General features: G+C 66.1%; 15 protein-coding genes across 15 annotated transcripts; 7 read left to right on the forward strand and 8 right to left on the reverse strand.

Moving 5' to 3' along the window:
• Positions 1 to 62: 62 nt before the first annotated feature.
• Positions 63 to 440, forward strand: MICPUN_62935 (predicted protein; the record flags this gene model as incomplete). Its single annotated transcript, XM_002509068.1, has 1 exon — positions 63 to 440. One exon carries the CDS (start codon positions 63 to 65, stop codon positions 438 to 440), a length of 378 nt encoding a protein of 125 aa, XP_002509114.1.
• A 64-nt stretch (positions 441 to 504) lies between these two features.
• MICPUN_98133 (predicted protein) lies at positions 505 to 1,929 on the reverse strand (the record flags this gene model as incomplete). Its single annotated transcript, XM_002509322.1, has 2 exons — positions 505 to 1,169; positions 1,236 to 1,929. 2 exons carry the CDS (start codon positions 1,927 to 1,929, stop codon positions 505 to 507), a joined length of 1,359 nt encoding a protein of 452 aa, XP_002509368.1.
• A 377-nt stretch (positions 1,930 to 2,306) lies between these two features.
• MICPUN_62933 (predicted protein) lies at positions 2,307 to 2,951 on the forward strand (the record flags this gene model as incomplete). Its single annotated transcript, XM_002509069.1, has 1 exon — positions 2,307 to 2,951. The coding sequence occupies one exon, from the start codon at positions 2,307 to 2,309 to the stop codon at positions 2,949 to 2,951; it is 645 nt and encodes a 214-aa protein (XP_002509115.1).
• A 173-nt stretch (positions 2,952 to 3,124) lies between these two features.
• On the reverse strand, positions 3,125 to 4,882 carry POT (proton-dependent oligopeptide transporter; the record flags this gene model as incomplete). Its single annotated transcript, XM_002509323.1, has 1 exon — positions 3,125 to 4,882. The coding sequence occupies one exon, from the start codon at positions 4,880 to 4,882 to the stop codon at positions 3,125 to 3,127; it is 1,758 nt and encodes a 585-aa protein (XP_002509369.1).
• A 172-nt stretch (positions 4,883 to 5,054) lies between these two features.
• Positions 5,055 to 6,778, reverse strand: MICPUN_62931 (predicted protein; the record flags this gene model as incomplete). Its single annotated transcript, XM_002509324.1, has 1 exon — positions 5,055 to 6,778. The coding sequence occupies one exon, from the start codon at positions 6,776 to 6,778 to the stop codon at positions 5,090 to 5,092; it is 1,689 nt and encodes a 562-aa protein (XP_002509370.1). The 3' UTR covers positions 5,055 to 5,089.
• A 652-nt stretch (positions 6,779 to 7,430) lies between these two features.
• Positions 7,431 to 9,407, forward strand: MICPUN_62930 (DNA polymerase; the record flags this gene model as incomplete). The annotated part of the gene is made up of 1 exon (XM_002509070.1): positions 7,431 to 9,407. One exon carries the CDS (start codon positions 7,431 to 7,433, stop codon positions 9,405 to 9,407), a length of 1,977 nt encoding a protein of 658 aa, XP_002509116.1.
• Positions 9,408 to 9,460: 53 nt separating this feature from the next.
• On the reverse strand, positions 9,461 to 10,685 carry MICPUN_52483 (hypothetical protein). Its single transcript, XM_002509325.1, has 2 exons — positions 10,631 to 10,685; positions 9,461 to 10,261 (listed from the first exon to the last, which is right to left on the reverse strand). Exon 2 carries the CDS (start codon positions 9,874 to 9,876, stop codon positions 9,523 to 9,525), a length of 354 nt encoding a protein of 117 aa, XP_002509371.1. The 5' UTR covers positions 9,877 to 10,261; positions 10,631 to 10,685; the 3' UTR covers positions 9,461 to 9,522.
• An 857-nt stretch (positions 10,686 to 11,542) lies between these two features.
• On the forward strand, positions 11,543 to 14,587 carry MICPUN_62927 (hypothetical protein; the record flags this gene model as incomplete). Its single annotated transcript, XM_002509071.1, has 1 exon — positions 11,543 to 14,587. The coding sequence occupies one exon, from the start codon at positions 11,543 to 11,545 to the stop codon at positions 14,585 to 14,587; it is 3,045 nt and encodes a 1,014-aa protein (XP_002509117.1).
• Positions 14,588 to 14,848: 261 nt separating this feature from the next.
• MICPUN_71867 (predicted protein) lies at positions 14,849 to 15,268 on the reverse strand (the record flags this gene model as incomplete). Its single annotated transcript, XM_002509326.1, has 1 exon — positions 14,849 to 15,268. A coding segment is annotated over one exon (420 nt), but the record flags the coding sequence as incomplete, so codon positions are not given.
• Positions 15,269 to 16,977: 1,709 nt separating this feature from the next.
• On the forward strand, positions 16,978 to 17,547 carry MICPUN_86842 (predicted protein; the record flags this gene model as incomplete). Its single annotated transcript, XM_002509072.1, has 2 exons — positions 16,978 to 17,135; positions 17,184 to 17,547. Coding segments are annotated over 2 exons (522 nt in total), but the record flags the coding sequence as incomplete, so codon positions are not given.
• A 740-nt stretch (positions 17,548 to 18,287) lies between these two features.
• MICPUN_106321 (hypothetical protein) lies at positions 18,288 to 19,682 on the forward strand (the record flags this gene model as incomplete). Its single annotated transcript, XM_002509073.1, has 1 exon — positions 18,288 to 19,682. One exon carries the CDS (start codon positions 18,288 to 18,290, stop codon positions 19,680 to 19,682), a length of 1,395 nt encoding a protein of 464 aa, XP_002509119.1.
• A 5-nt stretch (positions 19,683 to 19,687) lies between these two features.
• Positions 19,688 to 20,522, reverse strand: MICPUN_113519 (2-c-methyl-d-erythritol 2,4-cyclodiphosphate synthase; the record flags this gene model as incomplete). Its single annotated transcript, XM_002509327.1, has 2 exons — positions 19,688 to 19,796; positions 19,861 to 20,522. 2 exons carry the CDS (start codon positions 20,520 to 20,522, stop codon positions 19,688 to 19,690), a joined length of 771 nt encoding a protein of 256 aa, XP_002509373.1.
• Positions 20,523 to 20,920: 398 nt separating this feature from the next.
• MICPUN_62922 (thioredoxin-like protein) lies at positions 20,921 to 21,952 on the forward strand. Its single transcript, XM_002509074.1, has 3 exons — positions 20,921 to 21,032; positions 21,256 to 21,370; positions 21,529 to 21,952. The coding sequence occupies exons 1-3, from the start codon at positions 20,962 to 20,964 to the stop codon at positions 21,820 to 21,822; spliced, it is 480 nt and encodes a 159-aa protein (XP_002509120.1). The 5' UTR covers positions 20,921 to 20,961; the 3' UTR covers positions 21,823 to 21,952.
• Positions 21,953 to 22,019: 67 nt separating this feature from the next.
• MICPUN_87151 (predicted protein) lies at positions 22,020 to 23,825 on the reverse strand (the record flags this gene model as incomplete). Its single annotated transcript, XM_002509328.1, has 1 exon — positions 22,020 to 23,825. The coding sequence occupies one exon, from the start codon at positions 23,823 to 23,825 to the stop codon at positions 22,020 to 22,022; it is 1,806 nt and encodes a 601-aa protein (XP_002509374.1).
• A 1,670-nt stretch (positions 23,826 to 25,495) lies between these two features.
• On the reverse strand, positions 25,496 to 26,537 carry MICPUN_62919 (predicted protein; the record flags this gene model as incomplete). The annotated part of the gene is made up of 2 exons (XM_002509329.1): positions 25,534 to 26,537; positions 25,496 to 25,502 (listed from the first exon to the last, which is right to left on the reverse strand). The coding sequence occupies exons 1-2, from the start codon at positions 26,274 to 26,276 to the stop codon at positions 25,496 to 25,498; spliced, it is 750 nt and encodes a 249-aa protein (XP_002509375.1). The 5' UTR covers positions 26,277 to 26,537.
• Between the last annotated feature and the right edge of the window lie 457 nt (positions 26,538 to 26,994).

The following is a 26,994-nucleotide window of genomic DNA, read 5'->3' on the forward strand; positions in this document are numbered from 1 at the left end:
CAGCTGGCAAAACTCGGCGGTCTCGCGTCCTCCTCTCTCATAAATAGGGTTCGCGCGCCACCATGACCGCGGGCGGGGTCGACGACGCGGAGGTTGCGGCGGTGCATCGCGAGTCCATCGAGGCCGAGAAGGCGGTGGTGGATGCCCTCCGCAAGGACGGCACGTTCGAGCGCGTGCGCAAGGCGCTCATCGCGCGGTGCGTCGCCGACGGCGGGGTCCGCGCCAAGGTGGCCGAGTTGGTGGACGCGAGCGAGACGCTGCGACAGCGCGGCGCCGCGGGAGCCAAGTTCGACGAGCTGGTGGATCGCCTGCGGGAGGAGGTGGAGAAGGACGTGATGGGCGCGTTCGCGGACAAGGCGTGGGAGCTGATGACGGACGAGCGCGGGGAGGTCGGGGGCATGATCGCCGAGGCGGTCGAGAAGAGACTCGGCGAGCGATGACGACTTCTGTCAAATCTCGCGCCCTCCCCTTGTAACAACATCCCATCACGACACCACGTCTCTCTCATCGCGCGCGCGATTTCTCGGTGACCACGCCGGGCTCGCCCCCCTCGCCCCCGTGTCCCCCCTCCATCACCGCGATCGCGTCCCCGAGCGCCCACGCCGCCTCCACCGCCTCGCCCCGGTACGCAATCTTATCCACCAAAGTCACCGTCTCATCCTCGCCGACGCCGAACCCGCGCGTCAGCAGCGCGTACACGTACGCCACGTCCGCGCAGAGCCACGGCAGGTGCTCCTCATCGACCTCCGGGTACTTGGCGCCCAATTGGTCCACGCGCGTCGCGCACGCGTCCGTCCCCGCCGCGGCGAGCCGCCGCGGCGTCGTCGTCGTCGGCGTTTTCTCGTCCGACGGAACGGCCGCGGCGCCGCACTGCACCGCGCGCTCGGCGACGTACGACATGGCGTAAAACTCGGTGACCCCGGCTGCTCGCGGCGCCGCCCACGCGCCGCCGAAGGAGCACGGCGCGTGTTCGCATCCCTCATCCGCGTCGATCGCGTCCAACGCCGCTTCGACGCATCCTTTAAACGATCCGCCATTTGTCTCCGGAGTCACCGAGTACGACGCGGTCTTATCGTCCAGGCCGTAGCAGTCGCGGTCGCACGAGTGGCCGGCGTGACCGGCGTGGACGCACGCGTGCGTCCGCGACGACGGCGGGCCGCCGCGGGTACCTTTCCCGGATGACGCGACGGGCCCCCCGACGGCTCCTTCGCCGCCCGCGCGCCCCCCGCCGACACCCGCGAGGATCCTGTGCCGCGCCGCCACGAGCCCGTACCCGTTGAAGGAGTGCACGTACGCCGACAGCGCGCCCGCCGGACCGCGCGTGCCCGGAACCGTCCTGACGTACCCGGCGGGCGCGGTCGACGCGACGTCCGCGTCCACCGCGTACGACAGTTGCGCGCTGCCGCCGCCGAGGTCCGCGAGCGCCACCGTGGTTTTTTTTTCCGAGCCGGCTCCACCGCCGCCGCCGCCGCCGATGCGTCCCAGCAGGTAGTTGACCGCGACCCAGCCGTACAGTCCCTCGTCGCCGCCGCTGAGGATGGAGACGTCGCGCGATGGATTGACGTCGAAGCCGGTTCGTACGAGCTTCGACCGCACCGCGTCCATGATGGCATCCGCCGCCGCGGGTCCCTCCGGCAGGAGCCGCAACCCCGCGGTGGCTCTCAGCGTCAGCGGCGTGCGTTTCCTCGCCCGCGCCGGCACCGATCGCATCGCCGTCGCGACGAGCGGGTCGAGCAGCGCCGCGGCGGCGCGCGGGTCCTTGGCGCGCTCCTTGAGCCCCGGTTTGGCGGCGTGGAATACCTCCTGTTTGAGCCTCGGGCCGTCGCCGGTGGTGTCAAACTCGAAGACGTGGACGCGGTTGCCCGTGCTCCCGGCGTCGAACACCACCACGTGTCGCGGCTCGCCGTTGCCGCCGCCGCGCGCGAACATCCCGAAGCACACGAGCACGGTCACCACCAACGCCGCCGCGAGGAGCGCCACCGACCTCGATCCCTTGCCGTCGATGTGGTTAGAAAAATGATGGCCCCACGACGAGAGGAGGAGGTCGCGCAGCCTTCCCACGCCGCCGCCGCCGCCGCGCGAGGACGGCACGGCGCCTATGCGATCAAACGAGCCCATGCGCTTGGGGTCGATGGATATCGTCGGCTTGCGCCGAGGGATGAACCCGTTGGACATCGCGACCGTCCCGGCGATCTGATGACGCTCGCCGACCCTCCTCACTAATGTTACTGGTCCGTGCCCGCGGGATTCGCAAACGAGAAGAGAGGCTCACGTCAACTGTCCGACAGGCGAGGCTTTCACACAACATGGAGCGCGTCGCATCCGTCGCATCCGTCGCGGGGACGCGCGCTGGAACGCGAAATCGCGCGAGCGGCGGCGCCCGCGGGAAGACGCGCGCGATCGCGACGCCCGGCCCGTTCGGAGGGACCCACGCGCGTCGCCGTCGTCGTCCCGAGTCGATCGGGCACCGTCGGGCTCCGTCGAGGTCGGCACCTTCATCCGTCGCGTGCGCTGGAACCGGCGCGGGCGCGCGCGACGGGGACGACGCGCCGGTTCCCGAGCTCGCGCGCCTCGCCAAACTCCTCCGCGTCAACGCCGGCGTCGAGCTCGCGGGCGCCGTCGCGGTCGCCGCCAACCCCGCGTCGGTCTTTCCCGGCATCGCCGGCTCGGGGGTCGAGTGCTCGCGGTGGTACGCGCTCGCGCTCGGAAGCGTCGCGATCGCGTCCTTCCTGGCGTCCAAGCTGGACGTCACGAACGCGCGCGCCGCGACGGCGACGGCGACGCCCGTCGTGGGGGGGATGCTCGCGTACCACGTGGGGATATCCGCGTTCCAGGTGAACGCGTTCGCCGCGGGAGCGTGGACGACGGCGACGGCGGGGGCGCTGCTCGTGCACGGGTGCTTAGCGGCGGCGTTCGCGCTCGCCGCGGCGTTCTGCTCGAAGGAGCGGTGACGAGCGGCGGCGTGTGCTTAGGTTTTAGGGTTTAGGGTTTAGGGTTCGCCGCGACGCGCCGCGAGTGTAAGACCGAGTCGCCCCCTCGTCGGCTATAAGAGTTTTACGTAAAAGTTGAACGCCCAACGTTAACTAAGGGTTTCACGTAGAACGAACGAACCCAATTTGCGTGTTCAGATTTGCTCGTACCCGTCGTCGTCGTCCACGGTCGCCGGGTCCAGCTCGCGCGTCAACGCCGGAGACGCGAAGAACAGCGCCGCGCTCACCGCCGCCGCCGTCGACGCGGCGATGAAAAAAAACGTCGGCGCCGGCGTAAACGCGTACAAGCTGCCGAGCTCGCCGCTGAGGTAGTTGCCGGCGAAGGAGGACAAGAACCACGCACCCACCGAAACACTCGCGAGCTCGACGGGCGCCGCCGTCGTGATGAAGCTCAACCCCACCGGCGACAGGTACAGCTCCCCCGTCGTCAGCACCACGAGGTGGACGAAGAGCCAGACGAAGGACATCTGGTTCTTCGTCGCGCTCGAACCCGCGGTGCCCGCGCCGCTCGCGGCGGCGGCGACCGCCAAGACGACGTACGACGCCGCGCACAAACCCGCGCCGATGGCCATCTTGGTGATCTGCGACGGCTCGTTCCCGTTCCGCCGCTGCCGCTCCCACGTCCTCGTCACCGCGGGCGTCAGCGCCAAAATCAGCACGGGGTTGATCGACTGGACAAACTCCGTGGGAGCGCCGGCGAGGTCGACCCACTGGTCAGCGAAGAGCGCGGTGGTGTTGCCCTGCTGCTCGTACGCGCACCAGAACCCCGCGCTCAGCGCGCACACCGCGAGCATGGCGCCGAGCCTGCGCCGGTGCCTCCAAACGACGCGAGCGAGGTCCGATTGCCTCCGAACTCGAACTCCTTGAACCGGATCCGCGGCGGGGATCGAACTCCCGACCGCGGAACCCACCCCGCGAGACCCGACCGCTCTCCCATCCGCTCCCTCCAACGCGTCGAACTCGTGCACCGCCCCGCCAGCCGACGCGTCGTGACCACGCCAGCCGCCGCCGCCGCTTTTCCTCGCCGCCGCACGTTCTTCCCCAGCGTCGATCAAATACCCAAAAAACGCATACGTCGCCAGGCACGCCGCCATCCCCACCGCCGCGCTCACGAACCCAGCCTCGTACCCGTCCGCCGCGTGCAACATCCCCGCCGCCAACGGCGCCACCGCGGCGCCCAAGTTGATGCCGCAGTAGAAGATGCCGAACGCCACGTCCCTGCGACTGTCGCCTCTATCGTACAAACGTCCCACTCGCGTGGACACGTTGGGCTTGAAGCACCCGTTGCCGAGGACGATGAGCGCGGCGCCTATCAGGAACGCTCGTCTGTGCGCGAGCAGCGCGTGCCCGACTCCCATCGTCGCCGCGCCGAGGACGATGAGCGGATGCGCGCCGAAGTGTCGATCGGCGAGGTAGCCCCCCAAGAGCGGGGTGAGGTACACGAGCGCGGTGTAGAGGCCGTAGAGCCTGGACGCCAGCGCGAGCACCTGTCTGTCCCGCGTCTCGTCCGGGGCGTCGTCGTCCGGGGCGCCGTACGCTGACGCCAGGGCGCGCATGCCCCAGACGTCGCTCCACGCCCCCCTGGCGAGCAGCACGTCTCGCATGTACAGCACCAGCAACGCCCGCATCGCGTAGTACGAGTATCGCTCCCACGTCTCCGTGGCGCACAGGACGAAGAGCCCGTTGGGGTGGCCGAACATCTGCCGGTCGCCGCCGCGGTCGCCGTCGCCGTCGCCCGCCTCGCGCGCGGCGGTGGACCCGTCCAACCCTCCGAGGCGCGACGACGATCCGTCGACGTCCTCGTCGCTGCTGAAATGTAACAGGACGCGCCCCTCAAAATCTCCGGAAACGTCGCGCCCGTCGCCCGCCTCGCGGCGCGTCGGGGCGGGCATGGAGCCGTACGTCGCGCCGCCGCGCGACGCCGGGGGTTTTGGCGCCAGGGCGGCGGCGTTCGCGGGCGTCGCCGGAGACGCGCGCGCGGCGAGGTGTGGCTGGAGGACAGTCTGCAAAAAATAGTGCGTCACCGCGAGTCGAGGCCGGGCGGCGTGAAAACGTCAACGGAGGTTTCGTCTGTAATCAGTTGCGAATGCCGCTGCTATCTACCCGCGTCCACCCTTCCCGCCCTTCCCGCCCTCCCCGGGACGCGACAACGACCAGCACGCCCCCGTCGCGGCCCCGCACCGCCGATGGAGGTGCTCCGTCGGCGCCCTGAGCGCCCCGCCCGACTCGCCCCTTACTTCGCCCCATCCCCCGATCCCTCCGAGCGTCCTCCCGAGCACCTTCACGCCGTCGTCGCATCGAGCCTGCCTCGGCCGCTCCCGCGACTTATGGTACCCCCTCGGGCCCTTCATCAGCACGTCGCACACGCCGTACTTGACGTCCGTCGACGTCGTGCGAAGCAGCGTCCGAAACTCACGCGGCCACGTCGACGGATCACGATACCGCCACGCGTGCGCCTTGGCCCACTCGCGTTCATCCGTCGCTATCGCATGGAGCTTTCGCGCCAAAGACTCGACGCTGTCGTACTCTCTCAAATCGACGATGGCGTCGCGGTCCGGGAGCAGCTCGTACACGTCGTCCGTGCCAAAGTACAGCGGAACGGATCCCCGGCTCAGCGCCATCCAAACTTTCTCCGTCGCGTACCCGGCGCACGCCCCCGCGTTTTCCACGGCGTAGTAGAACATGTAATCCGACATGGCGCGCTGGAAGGACGCGTGCGACGCCGGGTCCACGGCGCCGCGTCGCGGCAAACCCCCCGCGGGCGGCGGCGCGTTGCGCAGGCACTCGCCCATCGAGAACACGGGAAACGCGTCCGCGATGGATCGAAGGATGCTAACGCGCGGTTGGGCCACGCAGTCCGAAGCCAGCCACGCGACGGCCGGCACCCTCGCCTCCCGACGCTTACGAAACCATTCAAAATCGTCCGTCAACGACCGGAGGCTCGGTCCGAACGGCCACCACATCGCGCTCCGTCTTTTATCCACGTAGGACAGGTAGTCGAACTGCGACGTGAACGATTTATCCCTCAGTTCGGCTCCGAAACCCCCCGCGGCTTCGTGCGCGAAATACAAGTACACCTGCGAGGGGTGCGCCTTTTCCGGTAGCTCGATGCGTCCGCCCCGCGCCGCGTTCCTGTGCGCGCCGCCCCATATGAAGTCGTGCTCGTTGAATATGACGACGTCGGCGTTCGCGTGGCAGTTGTTCTGCTCGACGGTGTCGAAGCAGACGCCGGGGTGGAAGAGGTTTTCAATGCCCTTGGCGAAGGCGACGTCCCAGGACCCGGCGCCGTTGTCCAGGCACACCTTGAACTGGTTCTTCTTCTTATTCTTGTTCGTATTATCGTGGCGGCGTCCGTGCGCGGGGCGTCGGTCGTCGTTCGTCGAAGGGACCCCGGCGCGTCGGGGCGGCAGGCCCGGGAGGTCGAAGTCCCTGCGCTCGTCGTCCGCGGAAGCCGCGCCCAACGAGGGCACCTCTCCCCTCGGTTTGTGCCACCAGTCGTCCGAGTTGACGTCGAAGCCGGGGTATATCGTCGGCAGGTACCGATGGTACACCGGGTCCGCGCGCATCGCCGCGGCCAGGCGGTCCTCCTCCGGGCGCCACGCGTCGCGTCGTTCGCGCCAACCACCCCGACGCGAGCGCCCGGCGCCGAGCGACGACGATTGGTCCGAGACTCCCGCGGCCCGACGCGATGCGGCCCGTCCGGTCAGCGCCAGCGCCGAGACCGCGACGGTCGCCACCGCGGTCCACACGCCGCGGCCGGACCGCGAGTGATTGTTCGACTCGCGCATCGCGTCGCGACTCGCCTGTCTGCCCGCCGCGCGTCGCCTCGCAGGCCGCGGCACGGAGTGGACGAGATGATGCATCCCGTCGGGAAAAGAAACACCCGCCGCGCGGAGCTGGACCGGCTGTGAAACGCACCTCTCCAAAAGGTGAAATACGGGAATAAGCCGAGGGGCGAAATCGTAGTACGGAAACACGGTTGCACTCCGCGTCGGTATATGACGTTAAGCGAGCCCGCAGAGCGCTTCCTTATATAATCCCAAGAAACACACAAGTCGCATCGTCCCCACCCATTAGTGAAAGCTAATACCCGGAGAGATTTTCTCCGTATGGATTTACACCCGTAAATCCCCGGTAGTGTAGTGGTTATCACCGTCGGCTTTCACCCGGCTAACCCGGGTTCGAACCCCGGCCGGGGAATTTCTTTTTTGCTGTTTTTGAGAATATTACGTATGAGAACCGGTCAGAATGGCGCGCGCGCGATTACGGTTTGCGTCTGAGTTTTACTCGTCGATTTTCATCGGTGTCCAGTCCCATCCAGCCCCGCTGCTCTCGGTGCTGGTCAAAACATACTCTCGGTGCTGAAATTCAAACTTGGCAACCCCCTTCCCGCCCCGATTCCCTCGGACCGAGATTCAAACCACGACAGCGCCTGACACGATGGCCGACGTCGCCGAGGTGAAGGATGCGTTCGAGTCGCAGGGCTACGCCCTCGACTCCAAAGTCATCGCCGACGAGGCCTTCGCGCTGTGCCGCCAGTTCAACCTCGACGCCTTCGACCTCGCGCTCCACTGGGACGGCTTCTCGGTGGAGCAGGCGAGCAAGAAGGACAAGAAGGCGCTCATGCCGGACGCGTCGAACATCGAGGCGTTCAAGCTCCACGTCGAGCGCAAGGTGGCCGAGCGGCGCAAGTCCACGTCCATGCGAACCCCCAAGTCCCTGGTGTACGGCAGGCCCAACCTGATGGAGTCGCTCGAGAAGAACCCTCGCGCGCTGGAGGAGTCCGGCGCGTTCGCTTCCATCACCCCCGGCCGCGGCGGCACCACGCCGGGCGCCAAGACCTCCGCCGCCAAGGCTGCCTACGCCGGCACCGCGCCGTCCCAGGTCGTGGCGCTGCCCGAGGTGGACGCGCGGGGCGCGCTCGAGGCGCACGCCGCCGCCCCCGGCGCGTCCGCCTACGCCAAGCGCGCCGGATCGCGATCGGTCAAGACGGAGCTCGGCGCCGATCTCCCGACGCTCGCGCAGGCGCCCGACACGCGACGCCCTCCCGTCGCCGTGCGCGTCATCGACGCCGTCACCGATCTCCCCGCGCTCGCCACCGACGTGCGGTTCATGCGCGATCGCATCGGCGACAAGGTGGACATGCTCGAGTCGAGAATCGGCGATTTTCGTCGCGAGACGGAACGAGTCACGGGCGCGGATGCGTCGCGAGCGGTGTACGCCGCGTCGCAGGACGACGTCACCGTCGTCGGCAGAGTCGTCTGCGACAGCGAGGGCAGGCTGAACGAGGCGTCCGTGCAGCTCGAGGGCGATATGGCCAACTCCGCCGGCATGCGCGTCCGACTGGAACTGAGAGACGTGCCCTCGTTTTCGCTCTTCCCCGGGCAGATCGTTCGCGTCACGGGCGCGAACCCGTCGGGGCACTGCCTCGTCGCCAAGTCCATCGTCGCACACGCGCCTCCGCCGATGTGCGCTTCCCCCGCGTCGTCCCCGGCGTTCGGCGCGCAGTCCGTCGTGATCGCGTCCGGACCGTTCACGTGTTCCTCGGACCTGAGTTTCGAACCATTCGCTGATTTGCTCCGGTACTGCGAGGATAAGCGCCCGGATTCCGTCGTGCTGTGCGGGCCGTTCGTGGATTGCGACCACCGCGTGGTCCGCGGCGACGCCGGCGTGGACGTGTCGTTCGAGAAGGTGTTCGAGGTTGGCGTTCGCGACAGGCTGGCGGAATTTGCCTCGAGGTGCGAAGCGGGCGGGTACGCGCCCAACGTCGTCCTCGTCCCGTCCGTCCGCGACGCCGTCGCGGACCCGGTGTTTCCCCAGCCCCCTCTCGAGATCGATACCCTGGGTCTCGACGCCCTGCTCCCGGACGGACGTTCGGACGGGAAAAAGGGCGCCGGGGTGGACGTCATCGCGACGCCAAACCCGGGTACGTTTACGATCAACGGCGTCCGCGTGGCGGTGTGCACGCACGACGTCCTCAGGCACCTCTCCGCCGCGGAGGCTGCGCGCGAGGACAAGTCGTCGGGCGCGGGCCCGTCGAGCGATCGCATGGCGCGGCTCGCGTCGCACCTCCCCGGGCAGCGCAGCGCGTATCCGCTGTTCCCCCCCGCGCACGGCGCGTGTCTCGACGCTTCGCTCGCGTCGCACCTCGCGATGGAGAAGACCCCGGACGTGCTCGTGCTGCCGTCCGACCTGCAGCCGTTCGCGAAGGTGTGCGAATGCCCGGGCCTTCGCGGCGACGGGGGCGACGACGACGCGAGGTTCGTGGCGATCAACCCAGGGCGGCTGGCGAAGGGTAACATCGGCGGCACGCTCGCGCACGTGTACGTGAGCGAGGGCGCGCCGGAGCCGGGCGCGAGCGGGGCGCGGGCGCACGCGGTGCACGCGCGGGCTCGCGTGGACATCGTACGCATCTGAGGTGGCGCGCGGGTGGAGCGCGGGGGGGGGGGGGGGAGTCTCTTTGGGGTTGGTTTTGACGTGATATGTTGATTCGTCGATTGAGTAGTAGCTAGCTAACGTTGACTACCTACTGTCAATAGAAGAAACCATCAAACTTTGGGAAGTGATAAAGCACATGATGTTGTACGTGATGGACCTCCGACCAGCGCCGGGTGACGACTGGCGTGTGGTGTGAGTTCCAGCGAATGCGCTCGCCGTTTGGTAATATACGCGGCGATGTGATGCGAAATCCGTCAGCAGCCGGGAATTTGAGCGTTTTGTTTTTGTCTGCTTTTGGGTGGTGTGGTACAGGATGGGTGTGAGACGCGGCGCGACCGACGGGGGCGTCGTACGCCTCCGCCGGAACGCCGGCCGTCGGGTGGTGTGGATGATGATGATGTGGCGCCCATCTATCGCCTCGCTCTCCCTCGAAAATATGTTCTCTCATGGTATTTTGGGAATGAATCCTTCGGGTCTTGATACAGGATACAACGGCGCGGTCGCGGTCTCCCGCGTCTTCGCGCGGGACGACGCGAACCGACACAGAGTGAAGTGACGGTTCATGTCGTTCCGCGCCAAGACGCGGGGGCCCGGCGTCGCGGGCGCTTAGCGGCGCTCGGTGACGGACGCGGCGAATCCACGCGAGGTGGAGGGCTTCTCGACGACGGAGGGCGCGACCATCTTCGCCTCCTCCTCCGCCATGGCCATGGCCATCATGGAGACTCCGGAGCCGACGGCCACGCCCATGCCGACGAGACCGCCGAGGGAGATGAGGGAGAGAGCGGTGTAGACGTTCTGGGGGGAAGGCATCGTGCTTTAGTTTGGTGTTGTTTCTGTCGTCGGTTGTGGGATGGAATGGAAATTGGTGAGTCAGCTGGAACAGCAGGGGAGGAAAAGGGAGGATTGATTTGGTTTTTCCCCGGACGACCGTTCCCGCCGGAGAGCGCGGCGTGGGCGGGCGTTCCGAGTATATAAACGCGTTCGGACGCCGCGAACCTCGCGACTGGCGACGTCCACGACGGAAACGAGGCGGCGTCGCCCTCCGCGTCGACGATCGTCCGGGCCGAACCCGCCCAATCCGAGGGGGGACTCCCCGGATAACCGGGCCCGAAAGAGCTCGGTCGCCGGACGCCGGAGACGCGTCCCGACGCCGCGACGCGAGCGTCCCCGCGGGCTCGAGCGCTGATGGTCTTGGAGCTCACCTGGTATTGGCGTAGATCCGAGGATCTACTGTGTGCGGGAAAAGGAAGGTGGATGTGTGCGGGGTGTGACGAGCGCGCCGCGTCGCATCGTGGTTTTATAGTCGAAGAGACGCGGGTGCGGCCCGCAGCCGCCGTTGCCGAGCCCGCCTCTAACTAAAAACCCATACGGAAAACACGGAGCTCACCGCGAGAAGATACAGTTCGGGAGCGCTGCGAGCCATTTCTCACCGTCAGCGTCGGTGGCCAAAATCGAATATCGGCCTCTGATTGGCTGAAATTCTTTTTTGTCTTGGGAGGCTGGGCAACCGAAACTTGCGAGGAAAATCAGGGTCATACGCATACGGAAACAGTCCTTCACTTTCGTAAAGTTTATATTCTTTGAAATCCCGTTTCCAGCAATCAGAACGACTGGCCAAGCAATTGGCTGCAGACCATAGCACTCAGCTAAATCCGCGCGGGATAAATGCCCGTACACTCCTTACTGCAATTGCACGTAAGGGCTCGGTAGCACAACGGTAGTGCGTCTGACTCCAGATCAGAAGGTTGTGGGTTCGAATCCCGTCTGGGTCACAGATTCTTTTTTTGCACTTCTGAGGACACGGGTCGACGCCCCGCGTCGTCAGCTACGTCCTCGCAAAGTTTGGGGTCATTTGGCCGACATCCGAGGCGGCTACGACGCCCAAGACGTCATCAGGTGCCTGGCTGGGAAAACTTTTAGTTATTTGTCAAACAGTAATTGCGGTTAGATTCGGTAATCGCATTTACCGTTAGACGCCGGAATCGACCCGATCTCCAGTTCTCCAAGTGATCTCCCACCGAACGCGGTGATTGGCTCTCTCATGTCCCTCGCACCGATGGCCCGTCATCGCCACTGACATCGCGGCGCCTTCTCGCGGCACACATCAGGGCACCATGCCCACGCAGGGTATGGTCGTCTCGGCGAGCGCCGCGTCCGGGTTCCTTCCCCGGCGCGCCGCACCCGGCCGACGCGTCACCGCCTCCCCGCGCGCCGTCTTCGACGGATCGGCCGCTTCGACGATGAGGTCTTCGGGCTCGAGATTATCCATCCATCGGGCCCGATCGCCGCGCGTATCCGGGGGTACCCCCCGCGGCCGGAGGCTCACCGCGCGCGTGTCCGCCATCGGCAGGTTCTTCGGCGGCGGCGGCGGCGGCGCGTCCGACGACGACGACGGCAAGGCTGTCTTCGCCGCCAAGTCCCGCCGGCAGGTTCGCATCCCGGGCTTCGTCTTCGCCGTGTCCCCCGCGGTCGTCAACGGCGAAGACGCGGACGCGCTCGCCGCGCTGGAGGCTGCCGTCGCGTCCGGCGCCACGGCCGTCATCCTCGCCGACGACACCGGCGATGCCACCACCAGGGAGCTCTTCAACGCCGCGCTCGCGCTCAAGGAGTCGCTCAGGGGAAGAGCGTCGCTGCTCGTCGCCGACCGTACCGACATCGCCGCATCCGCCGAGTGCGACGGAGTGGTCCTGTCCGACGACGGCGTCCCCGTCGTCGTCGCGCGCAAGAGCCTGAGCTCGGCGTCGGGAGTCGTCGCGTGCGGGGTCAAGGACGAGCAGGCGGCGCTCATCGCGGCCAAGGAGGGCGCGGACCTCATCCTCGCCCCGAACGGCAGAGTCGCCGACGCGGTGCGAGGGAAGATCTCGGTACCGGTGTTCGCGTCGCCGAGGAACGGGTGGGCGGGGGTGAGCGCGCCGGACGCTATCCAGGCGCTGGTCGACGCGGGTGCGAAGGGAGCGGTGCTGCCCACGCCGCCGCCGAGCGTCGACGTCGCGAGGGGTATCACCGCGGCGCTGGCGCCGATCGCGGCGGCGGTGAAAAAGGATTCTGATGATTCCGAGCCCGGCGCGGCTCCCTCGGCGTCTACCACTCCAACCCCGGTCGGGACCTCGGTTGGGACGACCACCATGGCCGGTAAGATCATCGATCCGACCACGCAGGCCCTGTTGGAGCGCGAGCGCGTCCTCCTCGACGACGCCGTGGCGTTTCTCGTCGAGTCGACGCCCTCGCTTGAGGAGATCGGGCTTCTTGTGGAGGCCCGGAAAGGTCTGGAGGAGCTCTTCCTGCTCGTCATCGTCGGCGAGTTCAACGCGGGCAAGTCGTCGGTTATTAACGCGATGCTCGGTCAGAAGGCGCTCAAGGAGGGAATCCTGCCCACCACGAACGAGATCACCGTGTTGAAGTTTGGGAACGAACCGAGAACCGAGCAGAGCAAAGATGGGTTCTACACGCAGCTCATCCCCGCCGATCTGCTCCGCGAGGTGAACATCGTGGACACCCCGGGGACGAACGTGATCCTCGAGCGTCAGCAGAGGCTCACCGAGGAGTTCGTGCCGAGGGCGGACCTCGTGCTCTTCGTCCTGAGCGCCGATAGGCCGATGACCGAGTCGGAGGTTAAGTTTCTGAGCTACATCCGCAAGTGGGGCAAGAAGGTGGCGTTCGTGGTCAACAAGTGCGACCGGCTGGAGAACCAGGGCGAGGTGGACGAGGTGAAAGGGTTCGTCGCGGACAACGCCGAGCGGTTGCTCGGCGTGACGGACCCGGCGGTGCTCCCAGTCTCCGCCAAAGCCGCGCTCGCCGCAAAGGAAAGAGGCGGGAGCGAAACCGACTTTGCGCAACTCGAGGATTACATCCTGAGCTTCCTGGGCGCCGGGGACAAGAAGGGCAAGAACTCCGGCGAGGGTCTCCGCCTGAAGCTCGGCACGCCGCTCCAGGTGGGCACGATGCTCTTCGGCGCCGCGGAGGAGATCTTGGCGCAGGAGCGAGCCGAGGCTGTGGAGGAGCTCTCGCAGGCGGAGGGCGTGGACGCGGCTATGGACAAGTACCGCGAGGCGATGGAGGCGGACTTTGGCGCGCAAGTGCAGGCGGTGCGCACGGCGGTGATGGGCGCGGTGGGCCGGTGCGACGACCTGCTGGACGCCACCCTGCGCCTGACGAACGGCGCGGACCTGTTCACCACGTACGTCCTGGGCAACGGAGCCAACGGCGCCATCCGAGAACGGTACAAAAAAGAGGTGCTCGGCGACTCCGAGGCTAAACTCCGCGCCGCCATCAAGGAGCACACCGGGTGGCTCGCGCGCAACAACGATAACCAGCTCCGCGCGTACGCCGACGCCGTCCGCGCGCGCGGGTTCGATCCGTCCGCGACGGATTTGAACCTCTTCGAGCGAGAGGAACGCATCGCAGCAGAGGAAGCGGAGGCCATCGCCGCCGTCCGAGCGGAGGTGGCGGCGAAGCAGACGGCCGCCGCCGAGGCCGAGGCGAAGGCCGCCGAGGCGAAGGCTGCCGAGGCGAAGGCGAGGGCCGCCGCGAAAGAGGCCGCGGGCGACGACGGGGCCGCCGCGGGTGACGGAGCGGATGATTCGAACGATGATTCAAAGGAGAATTCGTCGTCGCTGGCGGATGAACTCGCCGGCCCCGCGCCCGCGCAAACCTCCGCGTCGTCGCTCATCACCCGCGCCTCCTCCGATCTCACGTCCCCGGCCACCGTCGCGGCCGGGTTCGACCAGGCGGGCGCCGCGCGGCTGCTCGAGGAGGAGGTCAAGGATGCCGTGTACTCCACGGTTGGCGCCGCGGGAGCGTCTTTCTTCTTCGCCGTGTTCCTCTCCGGTTTTCTCGATAACTTCGCCGAGGACGTGCTCGCCTTCTCGCTCACCGCGGCGGTCGGGTACGTCTCCGTGCTGTCGCTGCCGCTGAAGCGCGCGGAGACCAAGGCGAAAGCTCGCGCCGTCGCGGAGAGTTTCTTGGACGAGGTGGAGGGCGCGATGCGGGCGGAGTTTGAGCGAAAGGTTGGCGCGACGACGGCGCAGGTTCGCGCGACGACGGCGCCGTGGGTCGCGAGCGCGCGAGAGGCGGAGGCGGCGGTCGCGGCGAGCCAATCGAGACGGGATCGCATCGCGGAAGACATGGACCAGCTCCAGAGGGACGTGCAGAGCATCTGAGGCGATCATCGCTCGCGGGCTATTTATTTATTATTTATTGGCATCGACCATCAGAGAGGAACCGTTTCTACTGGTCCGCCGTCGCGTTATCGATCCACGACGCAGCCCGCCGCCTCGAGCGGCATTGTTAACATCGTGTTACTTACAATCTCCTATCGTGCGACACGCCTACGCCGGAAAGTGCTGCAATCACTCGTCCACCGTCACGCCGTCGTCCATGTTCACATCGCAGCCCGCCGCTTCAAGCTCGCGTATCGCAGCAGGCTCGCTCGTCAGCCGATTGTCGCCGAGGTTCAACCACTCCAGCGATGTGAGCTGCCCGATCTCCGCCGGCACGCTCGTCAGCTGATTGTTGTTGAGGATCAACTCCCTCAGCGACGTGAGCTGCCCGATCTCTGCCGGCACGCTCGTCAGTTGGTTGTCTTCGAGGGACAACCACTGCAGTGATGTGAGCTGCCCGATCTCCGCCGGCACGCTCGTCAGCTCATTGTAGCTGAGGTTCAACCACCTCAGCGATGTGAGCTGCCCGATCTCCGCCGGCACGCTCGTCAGCTGATTGTGGCTGAGGCTCAACCCCGTCAGCGACGTGAGCTGCCCGATCTCCGCCGGCACGCTCGTCAGCTCATTGTAGTTGAGGCTCAACTCCCTTAGCGCACTCAGGACCCCAACCTCAGCCGCCACTGCGTCCGTAAGGCCAACGTCTTCCAACTCGAGCTCCACGACCCGGCCGTTTTCCATCGTCACCCCGTCCCAGTGCTCCGGTCGCGCAAGATCTGGCCACCTCTCCTGCAGCTCAGGGCACATCGCACACCATATCCGGAGCACCACGACGTCACCCCTGTAGTCGGATGTTCGCGTCCCGTCATCACTAGACGGCTGCAGAAGCTCGCGACTGTCCCACCCGTCGGGCGTCACGCCCGGGTGCTTGTCCAGCCAAGCCTGAACAATCTGTCTCACCACCCAGTTCGTCATCACCTTCGCGCTGCGCAGGGCGAGACCCGTGAGCGGGTCCTTTGTCCCGTTGCACCGGAAGTGCGATACGATAGCGCTCCTCTCGTACGTGTGCCCCGAGTCGACCACCACGACCGGATCGCGGAACATGTTTCGCGTGATGGGGCAGATGAGCACTTCGGGCTCCACAACGAGGTCTGCCTCGGGAGCAGAAAGGTCGCACTGTACACTGACGGTACGCAGGTTTCGCAGAACGTGTTCCATCTGCGATGAGGTGGACATTTCGCGCCGCTTGGAGGGTGCCTTCAATCGGACGTCCCGGCTCGCCCCTGGCTGCGCGCTCGGCACTGTGGCAGAGGTTTCCTCGGAACGTCCGTGCGTTTTTTTTTCGGCTTTAAAGCAAGAAGGTACAAATCAGCTCGGCACCCTCCCTCGGCGTTGCCAAAAAAGCAACGACGAGCGTCAGCGTCGCGTCACTCTCCTCGCGCTATCGGCACACGCGCGCGAACCTCCCCCACCGCCGCACGCACCCGCGAGACGTAAAGAGCCCCCAGGAGAGGTCCCTCGTCCGTCCCGCCCCCTTCCAAAGGAAGACCATCCCCCCCCCGCCGCCGCCGTTGCATGCTCTCGCGCCTGACGCTCCGACTCAGAGGGAAGACCGCGCGACTGCTCCACGCGCCCGCCCCCACGGGGGCGACCCCCCCCGCGCCGCCGGCGCGAGCGATGACCCGCCGCGTCGCGTCCACCGCGTTCGCCGCGACATCCTCGCACGTCGATCGCAGGCTCGAGTCCACGGCGGCGTCGTTCGCGGCGGCTCTCGGCGCGACGTTCCCGGGACGACCCGGCGCCGCCGCGACGGCGAAAACGCGTGACCAAACGCCTCTCGTCGCGTCGCCCTCTCCCGCCGCGCTCGAAGCCCCTCGCGCTGCCGCGCAGCCGCCGGTAAACGCGGTGGATGTCGAGGCGGCGCACGACCGCGCCGCCGCGGCGGACGCGAGCGACGCGTCGAGGCGATCGGGTCCCGTCGTCGCGGAGGCGGAGTCGCAGCGAAAGTACCACTTCCAGGTGCGCGGCGCGGAGGCGAAGCGAGACTTCGATCGCTCCAAGGTGAAGTGCATGTGCCACGAGGTGAGTGAAGGAACAACTGTTCTCCAAGATGTTCCGGCGGTGGGCTTGTGAACCAATACCACCGCCAAAACAGACAGCACAGTTGGTCAAGACCTGGATCCCTCGTCAGACTCACGTAGTACACGTGCAAGTACTACCCTTCTCTCCACCCCACTCCAACTCCCCAGGTCGCCGCCGCCGCGGCACTCCGCAGCCGAAACACTCACGCCGCCGCCGCCGCCGCCGCGTCGTCGTCCTCGTCGTCCTCGTCTTGCGCGGTCGACGATACGCCCACCGACGCCGCCTCCGAGAACATCAACGACTTCTTCGTCTTCAACCGCACCACCCTCGCCGACATCCTCGCCGCCAAGCACCGGACGCACACCTACTGGGGATCCAACCACTGGTGCGACGCGTCCGAGCCCGTCGCCGTCGCCGTTCGTCGCATGAACTCGCAAGACGTGGGCGCGTTGCTCGTGATGGACCGATCGTTGCTGGACGTCGACGGCGACGAGCGCGTCACCGAGGCGGAGTTCAGGGCGTCGCCGCAGACGGGCGCGATGCGAGGGATCGTCACCGAGCGCGATTACCTCCGCGCGGTGGCGCGCGGCGCGGTAAGCCCCGGCACCGCCGTCGGCGACATCATGACCGATTTCGCGACGGACAACGGCGCGGGGCTCATAAGCGCCTCGCCCGATACGTCCGTGCTCGCGGCGATGGAGATCATGACCGAGGCGCGGATCCGGCACATCCCGTGCATCGCGCCACCGTCCAGGGACGGCGCGACGGGCGCGGTGATGGAGGGCATGGTGTGCATCGGCGACGTCGTCAAGGCGCTGCTCGCGGAGGAGCGGGAGGAGGTTCAGATCTGCCGCGACTTCATCAACGGGGTGTACGATTGAGACGCGGGTGGCGCGCGACGAGACGGAGACACGAACGAACGAACGAACGAACGACGCGCCGCGACGCGACGGAAGGTGGGTCCTGGGCCGTGGCTCTTAGATGTTCGCCGAACGTCGCGCGTGTGCAGTGTTCAAAAAGACGCAGCGGGCTCGTTGACACCCTAGGCGAGGATACTCGCCTAGCGTACTGGTGACTTCTGTCCACTGAGACTGGCCCGCTGAGTCTTCCAAAAGCGGTACACTGGACACGCGCGATCACGCACGGCAAGAGCCGCGGTCGAGGACCCATCTCCCGTCGCACCCCCGAGGACTCACGCGCTCTTGTTCTGTTTCACTGTGTTGAATAAACCAAGGAAAAACCCAAAAAAAAACCGACGCGTCCACCGCGCAAACAGCGCGAATAGTGTAAATCGGATTCGGAGTTCCTCGTTTCCCAACCGCGCAACCGCTCGTGATTGAGAGCAGCGCGCGCGGAAACGCGGCGAGATTGACCGCGTTCGCGGTTTAATAACCCCTCGATCTCTGCGGTTGTTTCGACCCGGGAAATTTCCCGTTGTGGGAAAATTCGCGGTGCAAATTGAGCTCGGTTGCCCAGTCACCTTCTTTTTTCCCGGCCGAAACCAACCCTATCCGCTATCTGAGAAAAGTAAAAAAACAAGATGATGTGCCACCTCGGCGGGCAGAACCCACCGGCGCACGCTCGGCGGCTCACTCTCTTTCCACCGATCACACCGATCACAATGCAGACCATCGCCTCCCGCAGCGCGATCATCGGCCAGCGCGTCACCGCGCGCCCCTCCGGCAAGACCTCCAAGTCGGCTGTCCGCCAGCCGATCAAGGTGAACGCCGTGCAGACCCTGCAGTCCGGCCAGGGCATGATGGTCGACCCCGACCAGTACGACGACGACGCCAACCGCGGCCGCGGCTCCGGATTCGTCGCCAGGCCCGCGGGCCAGCGCGTCTCCTCCTCCTCCGCCTCCTACAGCGCCGCCGCGAGGCCCTCCCGCGTCGTCCGCGCTCCCGACGGCGTCACCTACGACCCGGATCAGTACGACCCGGACGCCAACGTCCGCTCCTCCGGCGCCATCTACTCGCCTCCCGCGGCGCAGCTCGTCAACGACCTTCAGGCCCCCGCGGGTGCCGGCCAGGTGACCCGCGCCGAGGTCCAGGCGTGCCAGGACTTCTGGGCCAAATCCATCGTGGACATCTCGGCCTCGTTCCTCCAGGGCGGCGACTACGTCGGCCTCGCGGGCGCGCGCGCGGGTGAGCTCTACGGCTACGGCAACTGCAACGTGCTCTTCAAGCCCACCAAGGCTGCGCAGCACCCCTTCAGGCCCACCGCCAACGACGCCATGTCCTACTTCGTGGGCCACGACGCCGTCGCGGGCGGCTACAACGAGGACCACGGCTTTGCCATCAACGCGAAGAAGGGCTTCTCCAAGGTTGTCTTCAAGAACCACCAGATCGACTGCCACTCCCAGGTGGCGCTCGCCATGGGCACCTACGAGTTCACCTGCGCCACCACCGGCGCCGTCTCCGAGGTTGAGTACACCTTCGGCTACAAGCGCTGCCCCGACGGCAAGGTTCGCATCTGCCTCCACCACTCCTCCATCCCCTACGGCGGCGGCGCCGCGGCTCCCGCCACCGGCGCGGTGACCAAGGAGGACGTCATGAAGGCTCAGGACTTCTGGGCGCAGTCCATCTGCGACATCTCCAGGACCTACCTCCAGGGCGGTGACTACGTCGGCCTCGCGGGCCAGCGCGCGGGCGAGCTCTACGGCTACGGCCACTCCAACGTGCTCTTCAAGCCCACCAAGGCTGCGGAGTACCAGTTCCGCCCCACTGCCAACGAGGCCATGTCCTACTTCGTCGGCGGCAACGCGGTCCCGGGCGGCTACTCGGAGGACCACGGCTTCGCCATCAACTCCGGCAAGGGCTTCTCCAGGGTTGTCTTCAAGAACCACCAGATTGACTGCCACGGCGACGTCGCGCTCGCCATGGGCACCTACGACTTCACCTGCGCCACCACCGGCGCCGTGTCCACCGTCGAGTACACCTTCGGCTACAAGCGCAACTCCGACGGCAAGTGCCGCATCTGCCTCCACCACTCCTCCATCCCCTACGGCGCCCACTAAGCTATTCATCCAACGCCAATAGCGGATGAAGAGCCGTAGCGCCCGTATATACAAAGTGTTATTACGAACAGATTTTTGTTGCTTTGCGTAAACCCGTCTTCGCCTCCACTGCGCTTTCGCGTCGATGTGCGTCGTATTAAAATGAACCCTAACACACCGCCAATGAACCCAAACTCACGCCTTGACGAGCATGCACACGGTGTGGCACGCGATGCTCCTGTTCTCGCCGAGCGAGTCCACCTTCTCGTGCGTCTTCGCCTTGACGTTCACCAGCCCCTCGTCGCACTCCAGCAGCTTGGCGAGGTTCTCCTTGATGGCCTTCTTGTGCGGGGAGATCTTGGGCCGCTGCGCGATGATGGTGCAGTCGATGTTGCCCATCTCGTACCCGGAGTCCCGCATCAAACGCACCGCCTCCTTGATGAACACGTCGCTCGTGCACCCCTTCCACTTAGGGTCGTTGTCGGGGAAGCACTGCCCGATGTCCGGCAACCCGAGCGCGCCGGTGATTGCGTCGAAGACGCAGTGGAGGAGCACGTCGCCGTCGGAGTGCGCGACGCACCCGCGATCGTGCTCGAGCTTGATCCCGCCGAGCCAGAGCTCGAGATCGGGCATCTCGGAGAGGAGCTCCATGCGGTGGAGGTCGAAGCCGTGGCCGACCCTCATCGGGACGGGCTTGACGTCGAGGACCTCGCCGGTGGCGAGCTTCACCGCGCGCGTCGCGACGGAGCGGCGGCGAGCGGCGGCGGCGGGACCCGCGGCGGGCCGGCTGACGCGCCCGTGGGTGGTCTTTGCGACCGCGCGGGTCACCATCACCGCTGAGGCGGCGCACGCGGCGGACATCAGGACCGCTAACAGTTGGATGGGAGGACGACCGTCACGAGACTGCGCGCCCGATTGCGCTATCTGCTATCCGCGGTGGGATGGGCTCGGAGCGGACGAAGATTCGTTTGCCAGGCGGGCAGGGCGCGCCATATGACAAATCCCGCACCGAGATCGCCAAACGGGATCTCTATCCTATGCGCGCCAGTCACAAAAATCCAAACGTAAAAAGATCTTTTTGGTTTTGAGAGGCCCTGCTCGTACCCGCGTTTCGTCCTATTTGGCAATTTTCTCGAGAATGCATCGGACGCGGTGAGGCGCGCCACACACACACGCGCGCGCGTCGCTTCCCGCACGCCGACCAACCTCCCGAGCTTTCCCCAAAGTCTCGCGGACCCCTACCTAAACCTTCCGCACCGAAGGCTTCACCCCCACACCCGCACACGGAATCAACGCAAATATGGCCGCGACGCGACTCTCGCTCAACACCGCCAGCTTCGCGCCCTCGCGCGTCGCTCGCCCCGCCGGACGGTGCGTCCCTTCGAAATCGCCACCCTCCCGGATCCCGCGTTCATTCGCGTCTCATCGCGCGTTTTGGCGGGTCCGCCGCGGCGCGAGCGCGAGTACGCGTCGCGCCGCGACGAGAGAACTCCCCCGCACCTCACGCGGGAGATCCCAGCCTCGTCGTTGCGTCGAGACTCTCGATCTTTTTTGCCCTAGGTGCTGACGAGGCCGGCCCCGCTCTCCCCGACAGTCGCGCCATGAGGTGCAACGCCGCCGCCAAGGGCATCCAGGGCGACGGAAAGGTCCAGCTGTGCATTTCCAAGGAGCAGTTCGACGCCATCAACGACAAGGCCGGCGACTCGCTGGTGCGCACCCCCCCTTATCTTCCTCCCCAACTGTTCTCCCAAGACGGTTGCACCCGCAAAACGTGGTCTATTTGTCATAAATCGTCAACTCGACCGGACCGAACGAACCCCCGCGCTCACCACGCGCCCGCCCGACCCAAACTCGAAAACAAAAACAGGTGGCGGTGCAGATCTCCACGAAGACGTGCGGCCCGTGCAAGGTCGTCTACCCCTACTTCGCGGGCCTGTCCGAGGAGCTCCCGGCCGTGAGTTTTGTGAAGATCATGGGCGACCACGACGCGGACACCAGGGCTCTCATGAAGGAGTGGGGCGTGCGAGTGGTGCCGCTGTTCATGCTGTTCCGCAACGGCGAGAAGGTGACCGAGTGGTCCGGTGCCAAGCCCGAGGTGCTCAGGGAGAACGTCATCGAGGCGTGCAACGACAAGGAGAAGGCCACCATGGTCACCGCGTGAGGCGAGGCTCGCGGCGGCGATTGCTCATCGGCGAATGATTGATTCGACGACGACGACGCGCGCCGGTGAAAACACACGTAAAGAAAGCGGTTGACAGAGACACCCTGTATTAGTACCAAGTAAGACCCGCGTCCGTTGATCGTTCTCTACGCGTCACTCGTGCATTACAAGGCGCCTAATCACGCGTCCGTTTCGTCTCAGAGCACGCTCCTGAACTCGTTGGTCGGGATCTTCCCGCCCTTCATGTGATCCTTCACCTCGGAGATGTCCACCTCGCCGCGATGGAAGATCCCCGCCGCGAGCGCCGCGCTGCACTTCGTCGCGTTGAACACGTCCGTGAAGTGCTTCGGCTCCCCCGCGCCAGACGACGCGATCACCGGGATGGTCACCGCGTCGGCGACGAGTCCCACGAGCTCGTGGTCGAACCCGTTCCCTTGCCCGTCCTCGTCGATGCAGTTGAGCAAAATCTCTCCGCACCCGAGATCCTCCATCGCGATCGCCAACTCGTACGCGCCGATGTCCCGGCCCTCCCGCCCGCCCTTCACGGTGCACTGGAACCACACGTACTCCTCGCCGTTCGGACCCGGCCGCGACGTCTTGATGCACCTGTTCTTAGTCTCCGAGGGGTCGGCGACGTACGCCCGCCGCGGGTCGATGGACACGACCATCGCCTGCACGCCGTATCGCTCGCTGATCTGCTCGATGCTCGTGCACCCGTCTTTTTTCTTGTCGTTGGCGTAGTACTGCTCGGCGACGTACACGGCGTCGGAGCCGATGGAGACCTTATCCGCGCCAGCCTTGAAGTACGCCGCCGCCACCTCCAGCGCGGTGTAGGACACGCCGTTGGAGTCGGTGAAATCTCGAATGCCGCCGCCCACGGTGAGGGGAACGAAGACCGTCTCGGACGACCTTCGCAGCACCTCGAGCATGGGCGCGTCCGTCAGCGGCAGGTCCCTGTATCCCGTGATGTTCAGGAACGCCACCTCGTCCGCGCCCTGCTTGAAGTACTTGCCCGCGAGCTCGACGGGTTTGCCGAGGTTGCGCACGTCGTTCCCGTCATCCTTCTCTCGAACGTCGTAGGAATCCCCCTTGGTCACCACCAGGTCCCCCGCGTCGTTGGACCTGACGTCGAGGCACGCGATGACGCGCTTGGCGAGGCCGAGGTCGTCCGTGTCCGCGGCGAGTTTGGTCTTCGCCCGGCCCGCGCCCCGCTCCTCGGTGTCGCCCTCGAGGAAGTTTCGAAAGATGGACAGTCCCTTCTCGCCAGACTTCTCCGGGTGAAATTGGCACGCCATCACCTCGCCCTTCTGCACCGCCGCGATGAACTCCCCGCCGTACTCGCACGTCGCCAGCACCCAGTCCTCGTTGGCGACGTCCGGGGTGGCGCGGTACGAGTGGACAAAGTACAGCCTGTCCCCGGGTGGGACGTCGGCCATGAGCCCGGTGTCGCGCTTAAAGTCCAGGGTGTTCCATCCGATGTGCGGGACGACGAGGCCGTCGCCGCGGAACTTGCCCACGACGCCGGGGATGATGCCGAGGCCCTCCACCCCTCCGCTCTCCTCGCTGCCGTCGAACAGCAGCTGCAGGCCGAGGCAGACGCCCATGAACGGCTTGCCGGACGCGACGTAGTCCTTGATGGGGTCGACGAGCCCGCGCGACGTGAGGACGTCCATGGCGGACCCGTACGCGCCGACGCCCGGGAAGATGAGCTTGTCCGCGGCGGCGATGCCCGCGGGGTCGTCCACGGACTTGACCGTGAAGCCCAGGGCTTGGATGGCGTTGCGAACGCTCCGAACGTTGCCGGCGCCGTAGTCCAGGAGGGTCACCTCCCCTCGGCTCTCGGCGGCGAAGACGCGGATCGGGCCGGGCGCGCGGATGGCGCCGCGAGACGCGGGGCGGACGCGCACGGCCGCGCGGCGGGCGAGCGCGCGAGGGGCGCGCCGCTCGAACTGCGCCCGCGCGGCGAGCGGCGGCGCGGGGGTGGTGACGGACGTCGCGATCATGGCCACGAGCGGTGTGGTCCTTGGACGGCGGCGATCTGTCGTCCGTGTTTATCCCTAAACCCCGAACCGCCGAAATACCGAAAGGTCGTGTTTCCTCGGTCTAACTGTTCACCATAGCGAAGGGTGTGCGCTGATTCCGTGCGCGTAGCTCACTGTTTGCGTGTGCAAATGTGTGAATCACTAACCGCAAACTGATGCACGTTGAAAACGACGCGAAGGCGAAGGCGGCACCTCTCCCGTGGCACGAAGCACTCCTGCATGCTCGGGGTCGCCGTGGGCGCGAGGCGGGGACTGGCGGGTTCGGCGGCCGGTCTTCGGAGAGGCGGCACGCGCATCGCCGCGGCGCTCCTCTCCGACGGAATATCCACCCTCGCGCGCCGCCCCGCCGCCCTCCCGCGGCCGAGGACCTCGCATCCGCGCGCGTCCTCGATGGATTTTCTCGAGGGGTTCCGCCTCGGCGCGACGCGGGAGGACGCGCGGGCGGCCGCCGCCGCGGCCGCCGCGGTGCGAACGCTCGCGGCCGCGAGAGCGGCCGAGGGGGACGACAAACGAAAACGCGACGACGACGACGACGACGAGTGGCACGTCTCGGATTCGGAGGATGAACGCGGCCAGGGGGCCCTCGGCATCGACACCAGTGGGGAGGAGGCAATCGCGTCCGTCAAGCGCTCAGACGACGAGCAGAAGGAGGAGGAGGAGGAAGAAGAGGAGGAGGAGGAGGCGAGACAGTTCCTCGGGGGTTCGTACGGCGACGCCGTCGCGATCGACGCCGCGTCGCTCGGAACCCCGACAAAGACAGCCGTCGCCGCGTCCAAATTCTTCCACCCGCGCAAGAATTCGCGGACACCCAGCGACGAAGCCAACATCGCCACCGAACCCCCCGGGTGGCGCGCCGCGTTGGACGCCATCCGCGCGCACCGATCTAACCGCACCGCGTCCGTGGACGTCTTTCACGACTTTCTCCTGTCCCTGCGCGACGCCCCGGACGCGCACTTCCAAGCGCTCGTAGCGTCGCTGCTCTCGGTGCAGTGCCGCGACGTCGTCGCGTTGGGCGAGATGCGAAACCTCCGCGTCGCGCTCGGCGGCGAGTGCACCGTGCACGCCGTCGCTAACGCGCCCGACGGCGTCGTGGAGGAGGCGATTCGCCGGTGCAATTACGGGCGGACCAAGGCTTCATACGTCCGCCGATGCGCCGACGCGATTATCAATGATAATCGATTCAAAGGGAGAGTTCCGGCTGACGTGGAGGGGTTGACTTTGTTGCCCGGGGTGGGACCGAAGATCGCGAGGCTGGTGGCGTCCGTCGCGTTCGGGGACGATCGATGCGGGATGGTGGTGGACACGCACGTTCGACGCGTGTGTGGTCGGTTGGGTTGGACGCGGGAAGGGGCGGAGCGACGTAGCGCGGAGGGGACGAGAAAGCGGTTGGAGGCTTGGCTCCCGCCGGAGCTGTGGGCGGAGACGACGCAGCTCTTGGTGGGTTTCGGGCAGGAGACGTGCGCGCCGAGGGTTCCGAGGTGTGGGGAGTGTCTGTTGAGTGGGACGTGCCCGTCGTCGACGGTGAAGACGGCGGCGAGCGGGACCGACGTGGAGGACCTGTGACGCGCGATGGAGGTTAGTTTTAGACTTGAATTTTCATCGCGCTCCACCGAAGTGTCTCAACAACGCAGCTATCTTCTCGTGCTTGCGGTTTACGGCAATAGACAACGGCGTACAGCCATCATCAACGACTTTGTGAATGTCTGCCCCGGCTTGGATAAGCGAGGCCACGCATCCTTCGTGTTCATTATAAGCCGCCATGTGAAGTGGGGTTTTGCCGTCGGACCTCGCGATGTTCACGTCTGCACCCGCCTTGATGAGTTCCATGACACATGGCGTGTGACCTAGCGCAGCGGCGGCGAACAAAGGAGTAATATTCGAAAGCGTTTTCCCCGGGCGGTCCCTAATAGGACGCGATATTGTCATGTTCACATCGGCACCGGCTTGGATCATTTCCTTCACCACCGCCGCGTGGCTGTAGATAGAGGAAGATTGGCAAGCTTTCGAGCTGCACCACAGGCACCCGAGCAGATTTTCATCTCCCCGTGCCCATGCCCCAGACTGCAGGAAGGCCCTGACCGCGCGCAAGTTGCCGTGCTTTGCCGCGTAGTGCATCGGAGGCATTGCAGGGAACAGTAATTTCGTCCCCGTCTTTACCAAGTGTGCCTCGTGTGCGACGAGCTTCGCCTCCATCGACTGAACGCCGCCAACGCTCCACACCGCGTCCCTGTACGCCTTGCTCACCTGCGCCAAGTTGAGCGTATCTGTCAGGTCGAGCTTGGGCAGTATCTCGCCTATGAAGACGTCCGGCAGCTGCACAGCGAGGGCATCGAGGATATTCAGAGAGCCGCGGCGCAGGTACGTCACGGTATCGGACTCGTACACGATTCTCGAGCTGTTCTGCGCGTCCATGGCGCCGTCGCGAGTGGCGGCGAGGGGTGCCTTCGGTCGTGGCTTTCAAATCACTTTTGGACCTTCCGAGAGAATAGAAGGAGTCTGAAACGAAGTGGACTGATCGATCATCGTCACAAAACCATTCTACTCACACGGCGACTGTACTGTGGACCACGAAAGAGACGCACGCGACGCGACGGTTCAGAGTCGATCGATAAAGAATGCGGTTCAATTAACACAGTCGTCCTCGACCGCTATCGTCGGCGGCGCGACGCCTCGTCCAGCCTCTCTCCAAACTTTTCCATCTCGGCAATCTCCTTCTTGAGCTTCGCCGCCGAGTCGAAGAGCCCGGTGGTCTTACCGCGAAGCCTGCTCCGCGGCCCGCCGCCGGACTTGGTCCGTCCCTCCGCCTTGCGCCGCTGGTGCTTGGACAGCCTGCCGCGATCGTAATCCTCGTCCAAGTCGTCGTACTCCCTCCGGCGCTTGAACCCCTTCTTCCCAGCTTTGCTCCCGGCGGGTGACGAGCCGTTGGCGGTGTCCCTCCGGTCCTTCTTCTCGAATCGCGGCGGCGCCTTCTCGCCCCCAACGCCGTTCCGTGGCGACGCGTTCTCCCGAGCCTCGTCGTCGTCCCACGCGTCCGCGGCGCCCCGGGCGGTCGACCGACCGCCCCGGCCGACGACGTTGGACGCGCGAGCCTCCTTGTTGAGCCAGCGGCGGATGTCCTTGGCGGTGGTGG

Source organism: Micromonas commoda, chromosome 12 (genome assembly GCF_000090985.2).
Source record: "Micromonas commoda chromosome 12, complete sequence".
Classification (NCBI taxonomy): Eukaryota; Viridiplantae; Chlorophyta; class Mamiellophyceae; order Mamiellales; family Mamiellaceae; genus Micromonas; species Micromonas commoda.

Bases quoted from the DNA above. Each gene is read 5' to 3' on its own strand.
- MICPUN_62922 (XM_002509074.1), top strand. From the start codon at position 20,962: ATGGCCGCGACGCGACTCTCGCTCAACACCGCCAGCTTCGCGCCCTCG. The intron at 21,033-21,255 runs GTGCGTCCCTTC...TCTCCCCGACAG, and splicing joins GTCGCTCGCCCCGCCGGACG to TCGCGCCATGAGGTGCAACG. The intron at 21,371-21,528 runs GTGCGCACCCCC...AAACAAAAACAG, and splicing joins ACAAGGCCGGCGACTCGCTG to GTGGCGGTGCAGATCTCCAC.
- MICPUN_52483 (XM_002509325.1), bottom strand. From the start codon at position 9,876: ATGAGAGAACATATTTTCGAGGGAGAGCGAGGCGATAGATGGGCGCCA.